We start from the raw sequence: 22,661 nt of genomic DNA, 5'->3' as shown, positions 1-22,661 counted from the left end.
CGGAGGAGGCCCAGCCCGACGACTGGCGGAAAGGCCCGAGCGCGGCCGGAAGGCGGGGGGCGGGCCGAGGGGCGGGCCCGGCGGCGGCAGCGGCGGCGAGTCTCAGCCATGGTGGAGAAGGAGGAGAAGGACGAGGCCGGCCGAGCCAGCGCCCCCGCCGCCGCCGCCGCCCCGGGCGCAGGGGGCCCCGCTCCGCGCGCCGCCGCCGCCATCAGCGAGGAGGAGGCGGCCCAGTACGACCGCCAGATCCGCCTCTGGGGCCTGGAGGCGCAGAAACGGTAAGGCCGCCTGCCTGCCTGCCTGCGCCGCTTTGGCCGGGAGCCCCGAGGGTGCCGGGGGCCCAGGGCCCCGAGCGGGGGGCAGAGGCCTCCTCCCGGGCACCACGAGACCAACGCGGAGAAGGCCCCGTCCCAGCGCCGCTCAACAAGCTACAGTTTAGGGCCCCACTCTCTGGGGGGCCCCCAAAAAACTGGATGCGCATTTCCAAAATATAAGATGATAATAATTTATTATTTGTTCCCCAGCCACTCGAGCCGAACATGAAAAACACAATACAGTATTAACATAAGATATAAGATATAAAATAAAACCGACATCCAGCAACAGTGTTTTGTGTTGTTTAGGCACCTATGATGCAAGTCCTGGACCCTCAAACATTTTAAATTAGAGCTTCATAATTATTTCACTATTACTGTACTTCTTCTTAATTGTATTTCACCATTAATGTACTTTTTCTTAAGTGTATTTCACCATTATATACTTCTTCTTAATTGTGTTTCAGTTCAACAACTACTTTGATAAAATACATCTTTTGTGATGTGCAAATAGCTTGAGATACCTATGAGGTCCATCAAGGACCATCGAGCATCTATTCCACACACAAAACAGCGGCCATTTGTTGTTGGCAAAGGGCAGCTGGACATAGAAAGGGCCCATTCCCTTCAGGAGCTGAGGGCCACAACAAACCTCAACCCGGCCCTGCCCAGTCCCATGGCGAAATCCCCCCCTTGGGAGCATTTTTCCTTCTCCCCAGTGGCGGCTTTAAACAAAGCTCCCGGCGCATCCCTAGGATTCAGGGCAGAGAAGCAAGTGCAGCTGCGCCATCGGGGCAAAGCGGGTGGAAGCCACCCATTTATGCAAAAGGTTTGGGAAAGACGGAGGGGCTGCTGCTGCCGCCCCCCTGTCATTTCATCATCATCATCGTTTTGTTTGTATGCCGCCTTTCCATAGTTGAAACTGTGCTCAAGGCGGCTTACAACATGACGAGATTTACATAATTACAAACATAACAGAAGTCATAAACAATAAATAAAGCGCATCAAAAAGTACACAACCAAATGGAAACAACTTCCACGTAAATCATAAGATCCAAAACTAAAGTTTCAACAATAATATCAATAACAACAACAGCTCTCTCAACCCCCCGTAAACAACGCTCCAGCCAGCCCATTTATTAGTAATAGTATTTGTTATTTATTGAATCCATATGCCGCCCTTCTTCCACAGAGCCCAGGGCAGCTCACAGCAGAAAAGAGAACCACACCAAACACGGGATAAAGGCACAGCAAAAGCACCTCCCCTTCCAAATGCATAATAATAAATAATAATAATAAATTTTATTTATACCCCGCCCTCCCCGGCCAAAACTGAGCTCAGAGCGGCTGCATAAGCGCTACATCGGGTGGCTCCTCCAAAAACATGGTCTGAAAATGAATCGAAATCTAAGGCAGACAGGGACTGTGGAACTCCCTGCCACCAGGCTCAGTGGTGGCCTCGCTGGCAGAGAGAGACAGCCAGTGCTGCCTGTGGTCTTCCTCCGGCGCTTGCCGGGGGGCTTCTGCTTGGGGGCATTTGGCCAGCTGCTGTGAGGGGCTGGATTCAGCCGGGGGGCCCCTCCTGCACCCTTAAAAGAGAGCGGGGCAGCCCTCTTTGGAAGGGGCGTCTTGCCAGGCAAGGCTGGGAGGGGCCCCCGCCTGAGCCTCCTGGGGCTTCCTCAGCATGGGGGCCACCGCAGAGAAGGCCCCGTCTCTTGCTGACAAGGGGGTGTCTCATGGGGCTGCATGCTATGAAAAATGGGGGGGGTGTAAGTACCCCACAAAGAACCTCCAGGTACCAGCCGATCGGGGGAGCTTACCTGTTGGGGGGCTCCCAGTGCGCCACTCCCGCCTGCCCCACGCCAGCCTTGGCTCCTGCCGGCGGAGGCCTCCTCCTGGGAGTTCAGGGTGCTGCCCCATCTCAAGACGGCGGGGCCCCCTGGATCCCGCCAGCCCCCTTGCTGGCCCTGCTGGCCTGTTGGGGGGCAGGTGCCTGGCAGGCCCCTTTTTCCTGGCCCCCATTTGGAGCTCCCCTTTCCTGGGAGGGAGCGAGGGGGTCATGGCCGCCCTCCCCACTCCCCCCAGGAGCGCTGCACTCCCACACCAGCTGCCCCTTCTGGAATGGCACCCGCCTGGTTTGGGGGGGTCCCTCCCCTCCCCCTGCCCAACAGCCACGGAAGCTTCCGGGCCCCGGCCTTCTGCCTCCTCAGCGAGGGCCACAGAAAATGGCCGCAAGGGGGGCTCGGGGGGCCTGTGAGGGGCCCCAGGCGAGCGCCTGGCATTGAAACCAGAGTGGATAAAAACCAATGCTTTTTATATATAAAAATTAAAAAAAACAGTTTTTTTTAAAATTTAAATTGGAGTTTTAAAAATGAAATGCTTTTGGAGGGAAAACCTTTCTAAAGATTTCTATTTAAGTTACATTACTATTATTATTATTATTATTATTATTATTACATTATAATCCAAAGGCTATTTGTCGGGAAATAAGGATTTAAATTTTTCATTTGTGCTAAAACTCAGCCTAAGTTTTTTTTTAAAATAAAAAAATTGTTTAACCACATCGGTTAACAAACATGGATACATATGCTACAATGCTATTGTTTTAGTTGAATAGATTGTTTAAATTGTTATTAAGGAAATGATTATTTTTCTCCTTCCAATCAAGTACAGAAAAGTTGTCCAAATACAAACAGTTAACTTATGAAATGTTACCATAATTTAATAATTATCTGTCAGGGTATTTCTAATAGTATCGCCAAATCAGTAATTTTTGATATAACTGTAAAAAACTACTCTGAAAATTTATGATTCCAAAAAGGAAACCTTCACCTGGTTGTAAATATTGAGATGATACCAGGAAGAACGAGTCTTTCTGTAAAAAAATATGATTTCAATCAAGTCTTATTGACTAGTGATTTAAATTGTGATTTAAATCAATTTTATTAAAATCAAATGCCAGCCTGCAAGAGGGGGCAGCCCTGAGGCCATGCTGGGCCCCCCAAGCCGGCATCTGAGGGGCCACGAGGAAGGAGGCCCCGCTCCCTTCAGGCCCCACACAATGGCCAGGGCACCTTCTGAGGGAATTTCCGACCAAAAAATCAGTAATTGTGGATATAACTGTAAAAAACTACTCTGAAAATGTATGAGTCCAAAAAGGAAACCTTCCTCTGGTTGTAAATAGTAAGGTGATACCAGCAAGAACGAGTCTTTCTGTAAAAAAAGATGATTTCAGTCCAGCCCCGCTCCCTTCAGGCGCTGTCCCTGAATGGCCAGGGCAGCTTCTGAGGGCCTTTATGGCGGGCAGGCGGACGCTCCCCTCAGAGAGGCCGGGGGGGCCGTCTTATGAGCCCCCCAGCTGCATTTCAACATTTTCTGTGAGGAAAAACCAGGGGGGATTTGATTGAAATCAAATGGATTTAAATCGCAATTTAATTCACTAGTCAGTAAGACTTGATTTCAATCACTAGTCAGTAAGACCCAATTTAAATCATATTTTTTTACAGAAAGACTCGTTCTTGCTGGTATCATCTTACTATTTACAACCAGAGGAAGGTTTCTTTTTTGGAATCATAAGTTTTCAGAGTAGTTTTTTACAGTTATATCCGAAATTACTGATTTTTGATATGAAATTCCCTCAGAAGGTGCCCTGGCCATTGTGTGGGGCCTGAAGGGAGCGGGGCCTCCTTCTTATTGGCCCCTCAGACGCCGGCTTGGGGGGCCCAGCATGGCCTCAGAGCTGCCCCCTCTTGCAGGCTGGCATTTGATTTTAATAAAATTGATTTAAATCACAATTTAAATCACTAGTCAATAAGACTTGATTTAAATCATATTTTTTTACAGAAAGACTCATTATTCTTCCTGGTTATCATCTTAATATTTAGAACCAGAGGAAGGTTTCCTTTTTGGAATCATAAATTTTCAGAGTAGTTTTTACAGTTATATCAACTATTCCTGATTTGGTGATACTATTAGAAATACCTTGACAGATAATTATGAAATTCTGGTGAGCTTTCATAAGTTAACTGTTTATATTTGGACAACTTTTCTACTGTACTTAATTGGAAAGAGAAAAACAATCATTTCCTTAATAACAATGTAAACCATTTATTTAACTAAAACAACAACATTATAGCATATGTGTCAGGGGCTCAGTATCCATGTTTGTTAACTAATGTGGTTAAATGGTTTTTTAAAAAATCACAAAAAACCCTTAGACTGAGTTTTAGCACACATGATAAACTAAAATCCTTATTTCCCGACAAACAGCCTTTGGACTATAACGTACCCTAAATAGAAAACTATCTATAGAAATATTTTTCCCCCGAAACCATTTTATTTTAAAAATCCAATTTAAATTTTAAAAAAATCCAATTTAAATTTTAAAAAATTGATTTAAATTTTAAAAATCTGAATTTTTTAATTTATTTTTAAAAAATCAATGATTTTTATCCACCCTGCCCCCCTTTCCTCGCTCTGCCCCACAACTGCAGCCCTTGCCCTCTTTCCTCCCCCTCAGAGGCTCCCTCTCTCCACCCTCTTCAGAGCTGCCCCTTCCAAATGTCCGCCTGCCTTCGCATTGGGGGTGGGATTCTTATCTGAATTCTTTATGGAAAGTTTTCAACAATAGAAATCAACTAAGAAAATAGAAAATAGAAAAGGAAAGAAGTGGGGACAGGAGCCTTTGCTGCCTCTTGGTCTCTCCTCCATCCCCTTCCTGTCAACCCAAACTAGAGGGCAACAAAAAAACCAAATGCAAAAATAAAATGAGTCCCCCATAAAGGACAAAAGCTACATATCATTCAAAGGGGCATTTAAAAAATCAAAAAGAGAGATAAAAGAAAGAAGTAGCAGGGACCTTAGATTCTGCATCTGCCAACACTGTACTGTATTTTTCCGTCTATAAGACGCCCCCTATTTTTTGGGATTCTGATTTAAGAAAATGGGAGGAGATGTATCCGTGTATAAGACACCCCCCAATTTTTGACATTATTTTTTAGGGGAGGAACCTAGTTTTATATATGGGAAAATACGGTATAAACAGGTTATTCAAAGTATTCCACCCATTCATTGCAGGCCTCAGTCTGTTAGATGGCATTTTCTCCGTCTTCAGTCGCTTCAAGTTCGTTCCGTTTCCTTTCTGTGCAAAAAGTCCCAAAGGGGATCTTCCATTGTTATTATCCCTAGATATCCAGAAAAGTCTTCCTCCAGTCCAGTCAAGTGGCACGTTGTGTTACGGACGGGATCTGTTCCGGAGGCCCGTCCGTAGCACGAAATGCCTGCAACTCGAAGCGCTGTGTCTGCGCAGGTGTGTGGCATGATTTAGCACCTGCACAGGCGCTAGTGGCAAAACCCGGAAGTAACGCAAGGTATGACTATATAACGGTTTTATCTCCAAGAGGTTCCCTTATTAGGATAATGATCTGTAACTCTTTACTTGCTGTATGTCCATTAGTTCATACTCAATTCCGTATCTTCCGGTCCCATTTCCTGTTGGCTAGGAGTTTCTGTCTTGATTTAGGAAGAAGGGCCTTCCATGCCCCCTTGTCCCCTTCTTTTTCCAGCGGCTGGGTGGCCTATCCCTCTGAGTCCGCCTCCACTTGCACACAAGATCCTTGCTCTCCCAGCTCTCTCTTGGCCATCTCAGAAGGTTCCTTCATGTTTTTTTCTGTCCTCGGTTCCATTCCTCTCCTCCTCGATCTGTTCCAGTCCTCCAGTCCTCTCCCTTCCATCCTCTGCCATCTCCCTCTTTTCCATTCCACTCTCATTTACAGGCACATCTCGATCGTTCCCCCCCCCCCCCCCAGGTCCTGTGGATTCTTCAGTCTGGCATTTCTCTGATCTCTTTTCCTTCCTCATTCTGCGCACCTTCTTCACTCTGATCTCTTGCAATCGCTCAGCCAATAATCGCTGCGCAATACCAACAATCGATGGGGTTTTTGTAATCACTGATAATTAAGATAAGCTTTTTGCTTTTGTTCTTCAGACTGTTAATTAATGTCTCTTCTTATGCCAGCAGCCAATTTGCGTCCTGGGCAAGAGGCAGATGGGTCGCCTCAGTTGTAATTAGTTCCCGCCTCAAAAATAGAAGGGAGGTTCTGCTGAGCTGATGCCTTAAGACAGGGGCCAGCAAACTTTTTCAGCAGGGGGCCGGGCCACTGTCCCTCAGACCTTGTAGGGGCCAGACTATATGGGGGGGGGGGATGAACAAATTCCTATGCCCCACAAATAACCCAGAGATGCATTTTCAATAAAAGGACACATTCTACTCATGTAAAAACACTCTGATTCCTGGACCGTCTGCAGGCCGGATTGAGAAGGCAATTGGGCCGGATCCGGCCCCCAGGCCTTAGTTTGCCTACCCCTGCCTTAAGAGCCACCCTGAAGGGCCCGATGGCAGTTCTTCTCACCCAGACGCTCCTCATCCGAAAAGAGCAGCTTGTCTCCATGTGAGGAGTGGCTCCTTCAGAGCAACTGCCAGTGAGGTTTGTCCCATTTAATCTCCCTCTTTTCAAAGGGGGAGTGTGATACCAGGATTCTCCCTGGCTATCATAAGTCACTGCATAGTCATCTCTAGAGGTTGGCATTTGGGAAAATTCAAGAGGGGAGGAGATGGGAGTGAGGGGCAACCCCCTTTATTCCAATAAGCAAGGGGACCACTTGGAGGATTTTAGGCATAGATTTGAGTGGCCATCTGTCAGGGATTCTTCAGCATTGCAGGGGGTAGGACTAGATGACCCCTGGGGACCCCTTCCAACCCTTCCATTCTATGATTCTAATTACAAACATCACCCTCAGCAACACGTACTGCCTGTTTTCACGTTGCAACCTCTTTGGATTAGAACCCACGTTTCAGTATCGGGTGCAAAATGTTATTTTGCTGCCCTGAACGTATTTTCCCCCCAGGCTGAAGCTTCCTAGGCAGCCAAATTTTGAGGATCCAGCGGTTCCCACTAAACCACTTAATATCCCCAGCAGCAAAGGCAGGAGAGAAAAGCTGCAATAAAAACAAGGAATAGCAGGGATAAAATTTGCCATTGGAACCCCCGGGGTAATAAAGCTCTTTTCAGAGCTTTGAAGATCAAAACCCGTCAGGTTAATTTGATCATTTGGCAAACGGATCCCGTCCACTGGCCTTGGATTAACCCTTTCGTCTCCGTCCCGGGCCACTTCCTTTTGACCAGCATCTTGTGCCTGTGGGGAGGCGGGGGCTGAACTGCATCCTTTCTGCCCCCTGGAGGCCCTGCCATGGGCATCGGGAGACTGATGGCTTCCTCTTGTATTCTGCAGCCTGCGGGCGTCTCGGGTGCTGCTGGTGGGCATGAAAGGCCTGGGGGCCGAAGTGGCCAAGAACCTGATCCTGGCAGGAGTCAAAGCCCTGACCATGCTCGACCATCAGCAGGTGAGTCTTGCCCAAGAGCGGGTCCTGGGGGGCCTCCTCCTCCCTTGGGCTTCCTGTCGCCGCCCTGTGTGTCCCCTGATCCTGGAATGGGAAATAGGATACATGTGACCTTGCCCCTTTGTACTCAAAAGCACGTGTGCATAAAATTATTTATTTCATGAAATTTACCGTATTTTTCGCTCCATAAGACACACTTTTTTCCTCTTAAAATCTAAGGGGAAATGTCTCTGCGTCTTATGGAGCGAATGTGTGGTCCCTGGGGCTTGGGGGGGCAGGCTTCCCCCGCCAGCCCTGACAAGCTCTGGGAGCAGCGGGAAGGCTGCGTGCTCCTGACCTGCTCTTTGGGGCTGGCGGTGAGGGAAAGCCCAGCTTCCCCCGCCAGCCCCACAAGCTCCTGAGCAGCTCTGGGGTAGCCTGTGAAGCCTTCATCCCGCTGCCCTGGGGAGGCTTCGCACGGCTATCCCTGGCTTTTGCGGGAGGTGGGGGAAGGGACAGAGCGAGGCTCTCTCACTTCCCTCACCTCCCGCAAAAGCCTCCAAGAGCCGCATATTTTTTTTCTAGAATTCACCCCCCCCCCCAAAAAAAAAGTAGGTGTGCCTTATGGTCAGGTGCGTCTTATGGAGTGAAAAATACGGTAAACACTGCTTGATTGGGGGGGGGGGGGAGACCCTGAAAGCAGTTTACAGAAAAGATAATAAAATTTACCCTACAAAATATTACAGCAATCATTTAAAACACACAAAAAGTTTAAAACAATGATAGATTGAAACAAATTAAAACTCACTTCAACTTTCCAAAGATCTGGGTAGGTTTGTCTAAACGATTATGTTTTTGGCAGATGCCGAAAAGAATACAGTGAGGGTTTTATGTCATTAGGCAGGGAGTTCCAAAGTGTAGGGGCCGCCTCACTAGATGATTGAGTTCTTACAAACGCAGAACAAGTATTATGTGGCACCTGTAGGAGTGCCAGTTCTTTCAGTCGAAGCAGCTGAGTGGGCCCACGGGGGCAAGGTCATCTCACAAATAAGTGGTCCTGAGTCCTTAAGGGCTTCATATGCTGGCCGTAACACCTTTAACTCAGTCTGGTAGCAAATGGGCAGCCAGTGCAGATCTCTGAGCACTGAGGTGTTTTATGCCGGCAAGGTCTCGCTCTTGTCAGCAATCGTGCTGCAGCATTCTGCACCAACTGCGGCCTCCAGATCAAGCGCAAGGGAAGCCCCACAGAGAGCACATATGTGGCGGGGAGAGGGTTGTATGTCGCAAGCCGGGAGATGGAGACTTTCTCAGGAAAGGAATGTCCTTGCTTGGGACCCCTGAGGCCACTGTCCCTCAGACCTTGTGGGGGCTGAACTATATATTGAAAAAGGAAAAAAAGAACAAATTTCTATGCCCCACAAATACCCCAGAGATGCATTTTAAATAAAAGGACACATTCTACTCATGTAAAAGCACACTGATTCCAGGACTGTTTGCGGGCGGGATTGAGAAGGCGATTGGGCCTGTTCTAGTGGCACCTTAGAGACCAACTAAGTTTGTTCTTGGTATAAGCTTTTGTGTGCATGCACACTTCTTCAGATGCACTGAAACAGAAGTCACCAGACCCTTATATATAGTGGGAGGGTGGGGTGGGGTTTTTCTCAGGAGGGTAGTAGGAGATGGGTGATATGGTCAACCTGTTAATGACTGCAATTAGTCCTACAGGAAAAAGCAAGGGATAGTATGCAGATGACCAAAAATAGCTTTAGCACGTGTAATGAGACAAGAATCCAATATCTCTATTAAGACCAGGTCTCTCCATAGATTTCAGTTTAGTAATAAGTTGTAATTCAGCAACTTCTCTTTCAAGTCTGTTTCTGAAATTCTTTTGTCATAAGACAGCTGCTTTGAGATCTTGTATTGAATGTGCTGGGAGATTGAAGTGTTCTCCTACTGGTCTCTCTGTCAGTGAGGTGGGTTAGGCCTTGTGAGTGAGTGGCCCAAGGTTACCCAGCGAGCTTCATGTCCAGATGGGGGTTTGAACCCCGCTCTCCCAGGTCCTGGTCCGACACTCGCCACTCTGCCACCCTGGCTCTCAGCCTTCAGGGCTCCTGTGGCGTTTCTGCTGTGGCATTTCCCGCCCGGTCTCTTCCTGGTGGCGCCAGCCACAACCATTCCTTGTGCGCATTTTCTGCCAATGAAGGGCTGCAGCCGACATTAGTTCTACTGGGGGTGTTAAGTCCTTCTTGGAGCAGAGCCGTTGAAATCATTGGCTGTGGCTCAAGAACTTTAATTTAAGTGGGTCTTCTCTTGAGGACGACTAACACAGAATACAACACAAATCAGTCTAGAAATACACTTGCCTCAGATGAGAGATGCTTGTAATCAGGTATAAATCAAGTATTGAAAAAATCTGGAGATTCAAAGACTTTAGAAATCAGCAGCAACAACAAAACAGGCATGAGGGAGAAAGCATTTGGAGGGGGAGATATTTTGATTAGATAAGTACGGTAGACCCTCAGTTTAACTTGTGATTTACTTATGCGATTGCACCTTGCGTGGGTGGCAGGAAAACAAATAAGAAGTGGAGAGTGAAGGTGGGTGGGTGCGAGACAGTCAGAAGGGGCTCTCAACCTCTCAACCAAGATCTCTCAACCTTCCTGGAGCCCCATAGGTAACGCCAGAGGGTTTTAGAAGCTCTTTCTCTGCTGGGTTTTCCTGCTGAGAAAGAGTTTCTTAGGCCTCCGCCTTGTTTGTCGGGCTCTGGGAAGGTCACATGAGGCCTCTGGAAGGCTGTGGGGGGCTGCTGCAATATCTTGAGGTGCCTTTGCAAGATTGGGGGGGGGGCTCTGTGAGATCTTGCAGGAGCCTCCCATAGTTTCCAGAATCCAGTAAGGTAAGGATGGACCTGTGACAGGGCCGTTCTGGGGGGTCTTCCTGACTTTGCATGATTTTGCCTTTGCACACACACAAACCCCTGGCATGTAACCCCTTTGCAGTGCTTTTTCTGGGGGTACGGATACCCCTAAACATTTTGTGAATCTTTGTACTTTTGTTCATTTACTGTATTTATTTTCCGTGAACTATAAAATGGTGGTTTTCTTGAGTCAAAACGAGAGTACCCCTAAACATTTTTTTAGGGGGGGAAAGCACTGCTCCTGTGTAAGTTCCGGGTGTGGAAAGCAGGCTTAACTTTCCGACTACACGGCAGCGCTTGCGACTTTGGGCCACAAGGTGGAGCGCCTTCACGCTGAAATGAGGATGCAAACCGGCCTCTTAGCCAGAAGACGAGCAAGAATTTGTAGAGAAGGAAGTGTGCGAGGATCAGGGTGGGGAGAGCCAAGGTACATAGCCAGCACATATAGTCCCCTCAGAGAAAACAGCAGAGAGAGAGCCTGCTTTTCCCTTTCTTGAGCAGTCCTCAAGCTGTTCTAACTCCTGAGTCGCTCCTGTGGTTCTGATGGCTGCATGAAGTTTCCCCATTCCGTGTTTGCACACAAAAAACTGAGCCTGTTGACTTCCTGCGCAGCATTGAACTGTGAGAGAGAAGCCCTGCCAGAGAACAAAGCGCCAGCTCTCCATTTGCCGCGGCTTCAACTGATCCCCCCCCCCCATGCTCTAAAATCAGTCGCTAAGGACAGAACGAGTGGCAGCAGCTGGGAGACACTTTGCCAGAGTGTGCAGCTGGATTGGACGGGGCTTTATCTGGGTCTCGGCTCCACCTGGATGTGGCGGAACTGAATTCAACTCCCTCCCCCATTCCTCTTTTGTGCTGCATAAGCTCTTGATATAAAAGGGACCTACCAGGAGCTCTTTGGTATAGAGGCAATAAGTATTCCTGGAGGAGAAGGCAATTGATGACTCCTAGCCAGGATGTGTGCGCTCTGCCTCCACGGTCGGAGGCAGCAATGCCTAACTACTGACCAGCGACTCGTTTTTCCTTCCTGGGTAAAGTTCTCAAGCTGGTGGTCACGGAGCAGATCCCGGTGCTCTTGGAGGAAACTGATTTTCTAGATCCATTTCAATAGGGTTTAGGCCTGCTTTTAGCACAGAAACTGCTTTGGTCGCCCTGTATGCTGACGTCTGTCAGGAGAGAGACAGGAGAAATGGCTCCTTGTTAATTCTCCTTGACTTCACAGTGGCTTTCAGTGCCATCAACCATGGTAACCTTCTGGACCCACTCACTGGATCATCACCTTGTTGTGGTGAGTGGCCTTGCACGTTCCTATGATCCTTGTGAGTGAAGCTGTCTGGAGTCTCATACTCCCAGTAGGGTCACCCCAGGCAGTCGCCTTACTCTGTGCTTGTGAAACACAGACCGCTTATAAATGCCATCTCCAACTCCTTGAAAGATTCCATCAATAGTGTCTCAGAAAACTTTGACACATCACTTGGGAAGGCAGGCGAACTGATGCCAGTGTACTGGAAGAAGCAAAGATCACCTGTGTCAAAGCAATGATTCTTCAACATCAACTTCATTGGACTGGTCATGTTGTTCGGATGCGTTATTATCATCTTCCAAAGCAACTACTCCATTCCAGACTTAAAAATCACTGCTGGTGGTCAACAAAAGAGGTTTTAGGATTTTCTCAAGGTAAATCTTAAAAAATGTAGTATAAAAGGGTAAAGTGACCCCTGACCATTAGGTCCAGTCGTGGCTGAGTCTGGGGTTGTGGCACTCATCTCGCTTTATTGGCCGACGGAGCCGGCGTACAGCTTCCGGGTCATGTGGCCAGCATGACTAAGCCGCTTCTGGCGAACCAGAGCTGCGCACGGAAATGCCGTTTACCTTCCCGCCAGAGCAGTACCTATTTATCTACTTGCACTTTGACGTGCTTTCGAACTGCTAGGTTGACAGGAGCAGGGACCGAGCAACGGGAGCTCACCCCGTCGCGGGGATTTGAACCGCCGACCTTCTGATCGGCAAGCTCTAGGCTCTGTGGTTTAACCCACAACGCCACCCGCGTCCCTATAAACACCAACAATTGGGAAACACTGGCCTGCGAGTGCTCCAGTTGGAGAACAGCCTTTTCCAAAGGTGTTATAGGCTTTGAAGACACTCGAACTCGGGACGCAAGGGAGAAACGTGCAAAGAGGAAGGCACGCTTGGCAAATCCACACCGTGATCAACCCCCGCCCGGAAACCAATGTCCCCACTGTGGAAGGACGTGGGGATCCAGAATTGGCCTCCACAGTCACTTACAGACTCACTGTTAAGACAATCTTGCTTGGCTATGAGGGATCACCAAAGAAGAAAGACTCCTTCTGGAGCGGCTGTCCAGGGTCAGGGTGGCTGGCCCCTATTTGCGGTGCTTCCAGTCCTGCTTTGATGGTGGTTCCCAGAGGGTGCTGCTGGGGGAGTGTTCTTTGGCCCAATGGAGCCTTCAGTGTGGGGTTCCTCAGGGTTTGATTTTATCCCCTATGCTGTTTGACATGAAACCTCTGAGTGGGATTGTCCAGAGCAGGCTTCCTCAGCCTCGGCCCTCCAGGTCTTTTTGGCCTGCAGCTCCCATGATCCCTAGCTAGCAGGACCAGTGGTCAGGGATGATGGGAATTGTAGCCTCAAAACATCTGGAGGGTTGAGGTTGAGGAAGCCTGATCCAGAGGCTGGGCGTTGTCAGCAATATGCTGGTGACACGTAGCTCTGCTTCTCTTTACATCAGTGGAAGTGCTGGACTGGTGTCTTCCCTCGGTAAGGGACTGGCTCGCTTGGCACCTTCATAATACACCTTTTGGTGCCAGGGAAAAACCTTCTTCCAGCAGGCCTTGGGCTGATTAACATCCGATAGCCGTTTACATGTGTTGGGGTTGTTAGCTTGTTTTAGTTCTTGTTTTGATTACGTATTTTGCGTTTTTTAGCTTGCGTTTTCATGTAAACGAACCACCCTGAGATCTACAGAAGAAGAGACAAATTTGATAAATAAATAAATGGCAGAACCCAGGACTGCAGCAAGGGAGCCCCACTTTTAAACCCTCACTCAGCCACGAAGCTCATGGGGCAGCCTGGGGTCAATCGCTGCGCCTTAGCTTTGTCTGCTTTACTGTGTTGTTGTTCGGATAAAATGGGGACGGGAACCTTTTAGGCATCCTTGAACCTAAAGAAGTGAATGAAATGAGCTTCTGCATCTTGCACAAGGCTTGGAACAGGAGGCCCTGTGGTGACTACTACTATTATTATTTATTAACTTTATAGACCAGCCTTCATCAAGAGACCGCAGAGCAGTTTAAACCATAGAACTCCAGTTACTTCATATATTAATAGTAAAGGGCAGCAATACCCCCTCGTCTTCTTCCCCTTCTTCCCTCCCGTGGCTTTTTAGCTTGCATTTTCATGCAAATGAACCACGCTGAGATCTTTCTTCCCTCCCGTGGTTCTGCTTTCCAGAGAGAAATTGCTAGAAGTCCCTGGTAGAAGTTCCTACCTCACAGGGTTGTTGTAGGAGGGGAAGAACCATGTTCGCCGCTTTGAGCTCCTTGGAGGAAGAGGTGGGGTGTAGATGCAATAAATGAATAAAACCTTTTGCTGTGTGGCTTCAGGCGAGGTCCAGCTGTCCTGGTGCTGCTCTTTACCCCAGGAGGCCTGGGATTTTGCCCAGCTCTCATTACTTCCTTCTCCCCTCCCAGGTGTCGCCGGAAGACACGCAAGCTCAGTTTCTGATCGCTGGGGGATCCCTGGGCAAGAACAGGGCGGAAGCCTCGCTGGAGCGGGCTCAGGACCTCAACCCCATGGTGGACGTGAAAGCGGACCCTGGGAACGTTGAGCAGAAGCCCGAAGAGTTCTTCACCCGCTTTGACGTGGTGAGTTCTGGCGGGAGAAGCCAGCGAGGGGAGGCTGTCTGAGTGAGTGGCCTCGGTGGGCGCCGATGGCACACTTTGGGCCACCATTTTCACAATGCCTCTGCTCCCAGATTGCCCTCTCTGGTGCTGTCAGAGGGGATCTTAAAGCAGAGGCCAGCCGGCATGTAGGAGAGAGGAGGTGGCAAGGAAGGCCTTTTCTGGCCTTTCTTAGAAAGTCTCTGTCCCATAGGCCACTTGGCAGCCTGGGCTAGATGGGAGGTCCGGAGGGTGGCGACATTAGAACGGGGCCTTTTCTGCAGTGGCTCCCTGTTGTAGAATGCTGTCCCCAGGAAGGTTCGCCTGACACCTCCAGGCGCCGGAAGAAAACGTTCCTCTTCAACCAGGTCTTGGCCTGATGAAATCTGCGGCCTTTTAAACTGTGTCTGTACAGAGCAGCTATTGGGTTTTTTTATATTATGTTACGCATTTTGTGTTTTTCTGTCGTAAGCTGCCCTGTAATCATTGAACGAAGAGCAGCATACAAACTGAATAAACAATTCAAATGCTCAGGCAGCTGACCTCTGGCCCCGGGGCTTTCTCCTTCCAGGTCTGCGTGACGTGCTGCTCCCAGGAAGTCCTGGTGAAGATCGACCAAATATGCCACAAGAACGGCGTCAAGTTCTTTGCGGGAGACGTCTTTGGCTACCACGGCTACATGTTTGCCAACCTGGGAGAGCACGAATTTGTGGAGTGAGTCTGCCTGGGAGCTGGCAATGGGGCTGGGAAATGCCCTTTTGGGGGGGGGGGGACTGTAGCCCTGTCAGGTGCTTCTTGGGGAAACCTCTCTGGAGTTTGGCCACTGGAGGGAGCCGGAGAGCCATCCTGTGCCCACAGTCCAGGTTCCTCTCTAGCGCTGCGCCGACTCTTAACCAGTTGGAACTCAGGCCGCTGTGGAGCAGGGGGTCTTCCGCTGGCCGGAGGGGAGGGGGCCGCAGTGTGAATTTGCTTCCATGCCTTGCAGAGAGAAGACGAAGGTTGCCAAAGCTGGCCAGGGAGTGGAGGATGGACCAGACGCAAAGAAAGCCAAGCTGGACTTCACAGAGACCACGCTGGTGAAGAAGGTGCGTGCTGGGAGAGCTCTCTGGCCATTTGGAACAGAGGCAAGAGCAGATCTGTGCCTTGCTCCCCCCCCCCCCGCCCCCCACAACTCCACATAATGCAATGGCCACATAGCTGCATTCCTGGTCTTCATCCCCAAAACTCCTCTGAGCGGAGTCTGCCTTTTCTCCTCCTCTTCCCTCCCCCTCAGGCAGGTCTGCCGTTGCCCCAGGGCAGCCCTCTCAGTCCGTCAGGTGCTTCTCCTTCTTTGCTTGGGCTCCAGACAAGCTCACCATCCCGGCCTTGCCCTTCCCACAAGAGCCGGGTGGGGACCAGGTGGCCTTTCAGGTGGTGTTGGACTAGAATTCCCATCGGAGTCTCAGCGTCACAGCTGTCCTATCCCTGAGTTAAAAGATGCCGAGATGGGAAGGAATAGTTCAGGGGGATGAGTGAGCCTCATGTGAAAACCTCATCTAGCCCTGGCATTGGGCAGATCATGGCCTCTGCATCAGGTGAATGCCTCTGTGCAAAACGATAAAGGCAAGGATGCTGTGTCCTGTTGCTCACTATATGGACCAAAGCAAAGCCCTTCTGGATCCTAAGCGCATTGTAAGGACTGATCCTTCCAGGAAGCTCTGCGCTTCAGCTGGGCTGGGCAGACTCTGACTGGAGCAGATAAGGCCCATTGAGTCAACTTGCCTCTGCCCTATATAGCTAGGTTTCTAGGGTTCATATCTTGGAAGCATTTTGGGATTCTTCCTTAGGGAGGGGCAGGGAGGCCCACAAGAGGGGTAGAGCCGTGGTGGGTACACGTGGTTGTCTGGGGTCCTTCAGGAGAAAGGATGGGTTATTAATTGTAACAAATAAAGAACTGGTGGTTCATTGATAGTTGTCTGTTAGCAAACACCGCGGTCAGTGCCCGGGCCATTCATAATCTAAGCCGTCTCCAGTCCGCACCCATGGATTTCTGGAGCCTCTTTCTACAACTGAAGAGGCAGAAACCATGTTTCTGGCCAGTTCTATGTCTTTTAAATACATAAACCTGCCAGTTCTGACCTTGCATGGCAAGCTGCTAGCTCTGAGCTACTGGTCTAAGCTGCACCATGGCTTAGTGAAGCTCCCAACAGAGGAGATCACAGCTGCTTTGCTTTTCCCCATGGGCTGTGACCCAGGTTTGTAAAGGAGAGCCAAGCCCTGAGCCTGGGTTCTGATAGCATAGATAAGCCAAACCCCGGCTGGAGAGGGCAAAGCAGCTGCCAGCTCCTCTCCTCAAACCAAGCCTCAGGGTGGGCTGCCAGATGTGCAGCCTCCTAATGGTTCTCACCTGGTTATACCACCGCAGGTATTGGAGGATGGAGGCCAGAGTGTCAGGCACGGCTCAGAGCTCCAAGGGCTGCTGCTTGTCTCTTGCACCCACTTCACAGGCTGTGGCCTCCAGAGATCAGTTTGGGATGCTCTCTTGCAGAGCTCTGCTCCCCATCTCTGGCGCCTTTGTGCAACTGAGCTGCCCCAGGCGGTTTCTGTGTGCAGCCCCACAGCCCCTTCCTGCATAGGCAGGGCGCACTTCGTAAGTCATGAGTTGGCCCAGCGTGGCGTCAGGAGGCGGCTCTCCTTGCTGCTTGTCAGATCAGGCCCCTTCTTTCCTCAACCCCCTGCCCGGGGGGGGGGGGGTCAGGATCAAACCAGCGATAACTCACACGGTGCCAGTGAAGTTCACTCTCTTGATTCAAAGAGACAAAACAGCTCAGGAGGCCGGGCCTTCTGGTAGATCTCACCCCGGTAGATCTTGCCCCCGTGAGGCAATTTCAAGGACTGGAGACCCCTGCCTTCCCACAGGGGAGTTCCTTCTTCTTGGCTGCCTTTGCTCTGCCTTCTTCATGCCTCTTTGGCTTCTAGGAGACCAGCGGGGAGGGGAGCTGGTCACAGCAGGAGGGAGAGACTGGCTTCTCCAGGAACCTGCCTCATCTCTGTCTCCTGCCTCTGATTCTGGTCTGCTCTCTGCCACAGCCTCTCCCTGCTCACCAAACCCTGTTGCCTCTTCAACCCTCCTCCTCCCCGTCTGCCCCCTCTTCTCCCTCTGACCAGGCATGATTGTCCCGCCCCCACGCCCCGGGCTCTGAGCCTTCTTCCCAGCCGGTGCCTCCCGCTGCTACTCAGCATCCATGGCAGGGACCTTGCAGGGCTTCCTGGGCTTGCAAGGGGTCCAGCCCGCTTTTCGTGCCCAAATGCCATTCCTCAACCTCCCACCCTGTGGGGAGCCGGGCAGTTCAGAAGGAGCAACTGTGAAAAAGGAGAACAGAAAGGCAGCACCTGCTCTCTTATCGCTGAAAACAATGGCTGTGCCACCGAAAGCACCCATAATGGGAGGAAGAGGGAATGTGGCTGCCATGAGTTGCTGGAAGGGGCATCCCTTGGTGGCTAAGCCAAGCAGCTGCACACGTGACCCTGGTGGGGCTCTCTGTCCTCTCCCCCCAGTGTGTGAATTTCTGCCTCCTGAAAGAGGCCTTGACTGTCGACTGGAGCGGCGAGAAGGCCAAGGCTGCCCTGAAGCGCACGGCCCCCGATTACTTCCTTCTTCAAGGTGAGATGCCCCCTTTGGAGGCCAGCGGGAGCGTTTATGGGGGGGGGGTGAGCAGGAGGGCAGTTGGTGTTGCAGCTGGTCACCTGACTGCTCTTAGGCCCACATGACTCCTGGTCCCCAGCAGACAATGAGGCTGTGTCCCGCTTGCCGGCACGTGAGCCCCTTGCGCTCCCAAGGAGAGTCCTACCCGTGTGCAGCCGAGGTGGGGGGCAGAGGGGCTTGGGGGGCTGTCTCTGGAACAGGCCCGGCATTCATCCCTGGGACAAATCTGCTTGGTGGCACAAGGACCCAGCTCTCTTCCGCGGGGCCTGGGGGGTGGGCGGCCGTGGGCTCCACCTGGTTCCCTGCCAGGGCAAGGCTGCCGGGCTCCAAGCAGCAGGCGCTCTGCCCCTTGTCCAAGGAGGAGGAAGTGGGAGCCCTCTTTCCAGCCCGCGGGGCTTCATGTGTGTCCTTATTGATCAGCCTTGCTCTGGGTAAGAGGCCTGGTTCTTGGGGCAGCATCTCTGGATTGCACAAATCAAAGAGCTGCTTTGTGTCTTGGTCTCGCTCCAGTCCGTGTCGCTTCTCAAGCTCATTTTTCTCCTTTGCCCTCACGGTTTCCCCCTCCCCACCTCAAATGGGGGGAGCTTTAAGGCCTTTGTGTGGGCCTGGTGTGCGCAGGCAGCCTGTGCTGGGCCTTGGCAAGGGGGAGAGTGCTGAGACAGTCCCAGGGCAGCGGGAGGGAGGGTTGTCAAGAACCCCACCAGGAGAGGAAGTTCCTCAGGGGAGATTTCCCCCTGACTTCTCCTCTGTTTCCTTGGCTTTTCTCAAACACAGCTCCTTCCCTTCCCTTCTGTCAGAGATTCTTCAGCTGGGATTCCTGCATGGCAGGGGGTTGGACTAGATGACCCTTGGGGTCCCTTTCAACTCTCCTATTCTGCCATGCCTGCTGCTGCTGCTATTCTACTAATGCTTGGCATCAGTGCAGTAATCGGTGTTAGAGGGGGGTCTGGGAGGAGGAGGCGGCAGCAGTGGCATGTTTGGACAGGGAACTACATGGGCTGTTGCTGCCAGTTTCATTGGGCTGGCAAGGGCCTTCTGGGCTCAGAGCCTGAGGGAGGGGGCATCAGGAGGTGGGCCATTTCCTCAGAGGGCCAGTCGGTGTTGATGCCAACTTCTTTTCTGTGTGTGTGTGTGTGTGTATAGAGAGAGAGAGAGAGCCAGTCCCCTCTTCCTGCCACCCTGGAGTTCTGTTTCTGTTGCTGGGGTGCCAGTGAGGCTTTGCTATCATAGAATTGTAGGATTTTACAGCTGGCCGGGGGCCTCGAGGGTCATCTAGTCCAACCCCCTGCAATGAAGTCATCTCATCTCAAGCACGCATGACAGGTGGCCATCCAAACTCTGCTTTAAAACCTCCAAGGAAGGAGAGTCCACCACCTCCCAAGGGAGTTCATTCCACCGACAAACAGCTCTTACTGTCAGAGAGTTCTTCCTGATGTTCAGTTAGAATCTCCTTTCTTGTCATTTGACTCCATCGGTTTGGGTCCTACCTTCCAGAGCAGAAAACAAGCTTGCTCCCTCTTCCATGTGACAGCCCTCCAGATACTTGAAGATGGCTCTCATATCTCCATCTCAGTCTCTACCAGGCTAAACATACCCAACACCCTCAAACGTTCCTCATCAGGCTTGGTTTCCTGACCCTTGGTCGCCCTCCTCTGCACATGTTCCAGCTTGTCAATATCCTTAAATTGTGGCGCCCAGAACTGGACACAGTGTCCCATGTGTGGTCTGACTAAGGCAGAAGAGAGTGGGACTTTTGCTTCCCTTGATCTGGACACTAGACTTCTACCACTTGGGCTTTTTTTGCTGCTGCCTCATGTGAATCTTGTGTTCCACCAAGACCCCGGGATCCTTTCCACGTGTCCTGCTAGTAAGCTAGTGTCCCCCATCCTATATTGGCACATCTGATCTTCCTGCCTAAGTGCAGAACCTGACATTTGTCCCTATTGAGATTCCTTCTGCTGCTTTGGGCCCAGCTCTCCAATCTGTGAGGGTCGTATTTAATCCCGATTCAGTCTTCTGCGACATCAGCTGCCCCTTGGCCCCGGTGGCTCTGGCTTGGCTGGCCTATCCTTGCTGGGTGATCTCACTTCTCTTCCAGCAGGGCAAGGAAGGAATTGGGCGGGCCAAGTAGGCTGTGTTTGCTGTTGGGTGGGGTTTTGCCTGAGGCCAGGTCTGACCTTGGTGCAGCCGCCAGCTTCCCCTCCTCTGGAAGGAGGAGAGAGCCCTGCTCCATGTCTCCCGGTAGCATTGCAGCAGGAATGCTTCCCTCCCCCAGCACACGCTCACATCAGCTGATGCGGAGGGAAAGTAATCCTGCCGAGATCCTGTGCACCAGAGAGATCCCTAAAGGAACTGAACAGGATTGCTGTCCCTCCCCATCATCGGGTGGGAGAGGCGGACCTGTTTATCTGTGGGCTCTGGCGCACCTGCAACCGAGCGCTAAGCAGATTGCTCTTGCTTTGCCTTGGCTGAACCCATGCGCAGCCTCTGCCGACTGGAGGCGGCCTGTGCAAAGGCCTTTCCTTCCGGGGGTGCAAAGGGGGGTCTCCAGAGAGCAGCCCTGCGGAGGAGGGAGAGGCTGCCTGCTGGCCCTGGGAGGAGCTGCCTTGGCCTCCGGGAGCAAGTGGGCTGGGCACTGGGCGCAAACGGGACCGTCTTGCCCCCCACGGACCCAAGGGAGACTTTGGTCATTTGGATGTGAACCTGCCCCCCACAGGGCCCAGCAGACACGGGGTGGGGTCTGGGTTGGGGGCGTTTGGGTTGTGATGCTGTTTCTGCCGCCGCCTCTTGCAGTGCTGCTGAGATTCCGGACCCTCAAGGGCCGGGACCCTTCCCTGCAGAGCTGCTCAGAGGACGCCGAGGTGCTCCTGCAGATGCGCACAGATGTGCTGGCCTCTCTCGGGGTCGCGGCTGACCTGCTCCCGGATGACTTTGCCAGGTGGGTGGCGGCCCCTTGAGCCTGCTCCACGGAGGCCAGGACCCCTGAGGACGGACCCCCACCGCTAGGCTTTGCTGCTGCCACCTTGTCGTCAGCGCTCCCCTGAGTCGGCCCCATGGCACATCCGAGTTGTGGAACCTTGAATGCCCAGGCTGCACTGCCCCACGTCCAGCATTTTGGGAAGGGCGGTGGCTCAACCCTGGCAGGACGACACTGGTCCCCTCCTCCTCTGGGAGGGCTGACCGGACCCTCTGAAGGCTCATGTGGGTCTGCAGGGCCAGAGCAGGGACCGGCCTGTCCGGCCTCCAGCTGCCGGGCTCTTCTGAGCGCTGGCCCTTCCGCTCCACGTGGCTGAGGGAGCGGCTGCTGCCGGGCCTTTCTCTTGGGTGACTTCAGGCCGTCAATCCTGAAAGGGCCTCAGTTGCTGGGCAATCCCGGGTGCCGCAGTGCTGCACTGCTGCTTGTGGGATGGAGGGGGCAGCTCTGTGACCTTGGGGGGGGGGGAGGCGGCTGCTTCTTTCCTCCTGGAGGGAGGGGCAGCGGAAGGCCCTCTTGTGCCCCTCAGGCGAGGCTTCTGAGCAGCCCCCCACCACATTGGCATGTCTCTGCCTGCGACCCACCAGGGGTTACGGAGAATGTTGGGAGAGGAAGAATGTGGGGGGGCGGCGGCTGGGGACTATGTTTAGCAAGGCTGTCTGGAGCATGGGACGGGGGCAGCCTGCCCAGCCCCCTCAGGGCTGTGAGGAATGCCCAGGGACAACACCAGGCCGGGATTGGGTTGCCCCGACTAAACTGGGCTGTGGCTGCCCTCGGCCGACAACGCTCCCCTTGGCATGTTGCTTCTGTGGGGGCTCCGCAAAGAGATGTTTCCACAGGGCCCCCCCTCCGACACACCCCTTTCTCTCTCTCAGCTCCTGCTGCTCCGAAGTGGCTCCCGTCTGCGCTGTGGTCGGAGGAGTGCTGGGCCAGGAGGTGGTCAAGGTGAGGCCCCTGGCCCTGGATTCCCCGCAGGGCGGGGGGAGCGGCTCTTGCTTGCGGCCCCACCCACAGGCAGCACAGCTGCAGGCCATATCTGGTGTCTCATCCCCCTGCCCCCCAGCTGGGAACATTCCTGGAGAGAAGAGGGGGAGGATCCTTGCTGCCCCCTTGGCCCTTCCTGGGCCCTGCCAGCATGGGTCTTCCGGGCCCCCTCTTTTCCCACCCAGCTCTCCCTCTTTGCTCACGCTGCCTCCCCCCTCTTCTCCAGGCCCTCTCTCAGCGGGATGCTCCCCTCAACAACTTCTTCTTCTTTGACGGCATGAGGGGCAACGGGATGGTGGAGTGCCTGACCCCCAACTGAGCCTGGGCCACAACCCCGAAGCCCTTGGTAGTCCTGGACCAGCTGCCCACAGCCCCATGGGGATCTTCCCTCTGTGACACCTCTGGCCTTGGGAGATTGGGGGGGGGGCTGTTGCTGATGCCCCCCTTCCTGCCTCGCCACGAAGGGGGCGTGTGCGTGTTACTTTACCACTCAATAAACTTTTTTTAGTACCA

At 52.2% G+C, this 22,661-nt stretch overlaps 1 protein-coding gene across 1 annotated transcript; it reads left to right on the top strand.

The window, feature by feature from the left end:
* Positions 1-93: 93 nt before the first annotated feature.
* On the top strand, positions 94-22,661 carry SAE1 (SUMO1 activating enzyme subunit 1). Its single transcript, XM_028741772.2, has 9 exons — positions 94-278; positions 7,605-7,716; positions 14,317-14,490; positions 15,077-15,219; positions 15,491-15,590; positions 18,043-18,148; positions 20,984-21,128; positions 22,040-22,109; positions 22,375-22,661. Exons 1-9 carry the CDS (start codon positions 109-111, stop codon positions 22,465-22,467), a joined length of 1,113 nt encoding a protein of 370 aa, XP_028597605.2. The 5' UTR covers positions 94-108; the 3' UTR covers positions 22,468-22,661.

Source organism: Podarcis muralis, chromosome 7 (genome assembly GCF_964188315.1).
Source record: "Podarcis muralis chromosome 7, rPodMur119.hap1.1, whole genome shotgun sequence".
Lineage (NCBI taxonomy): Eukaryota > Metazoa > Chordata > Lepidosauria > Squamata > Lacertidae > Podarcis > Podarcis muralis.
Note: the sequence above shows the minus strand (reverse complement) of the source record. Positions and strands in the feature narration are given on the sequence as shown.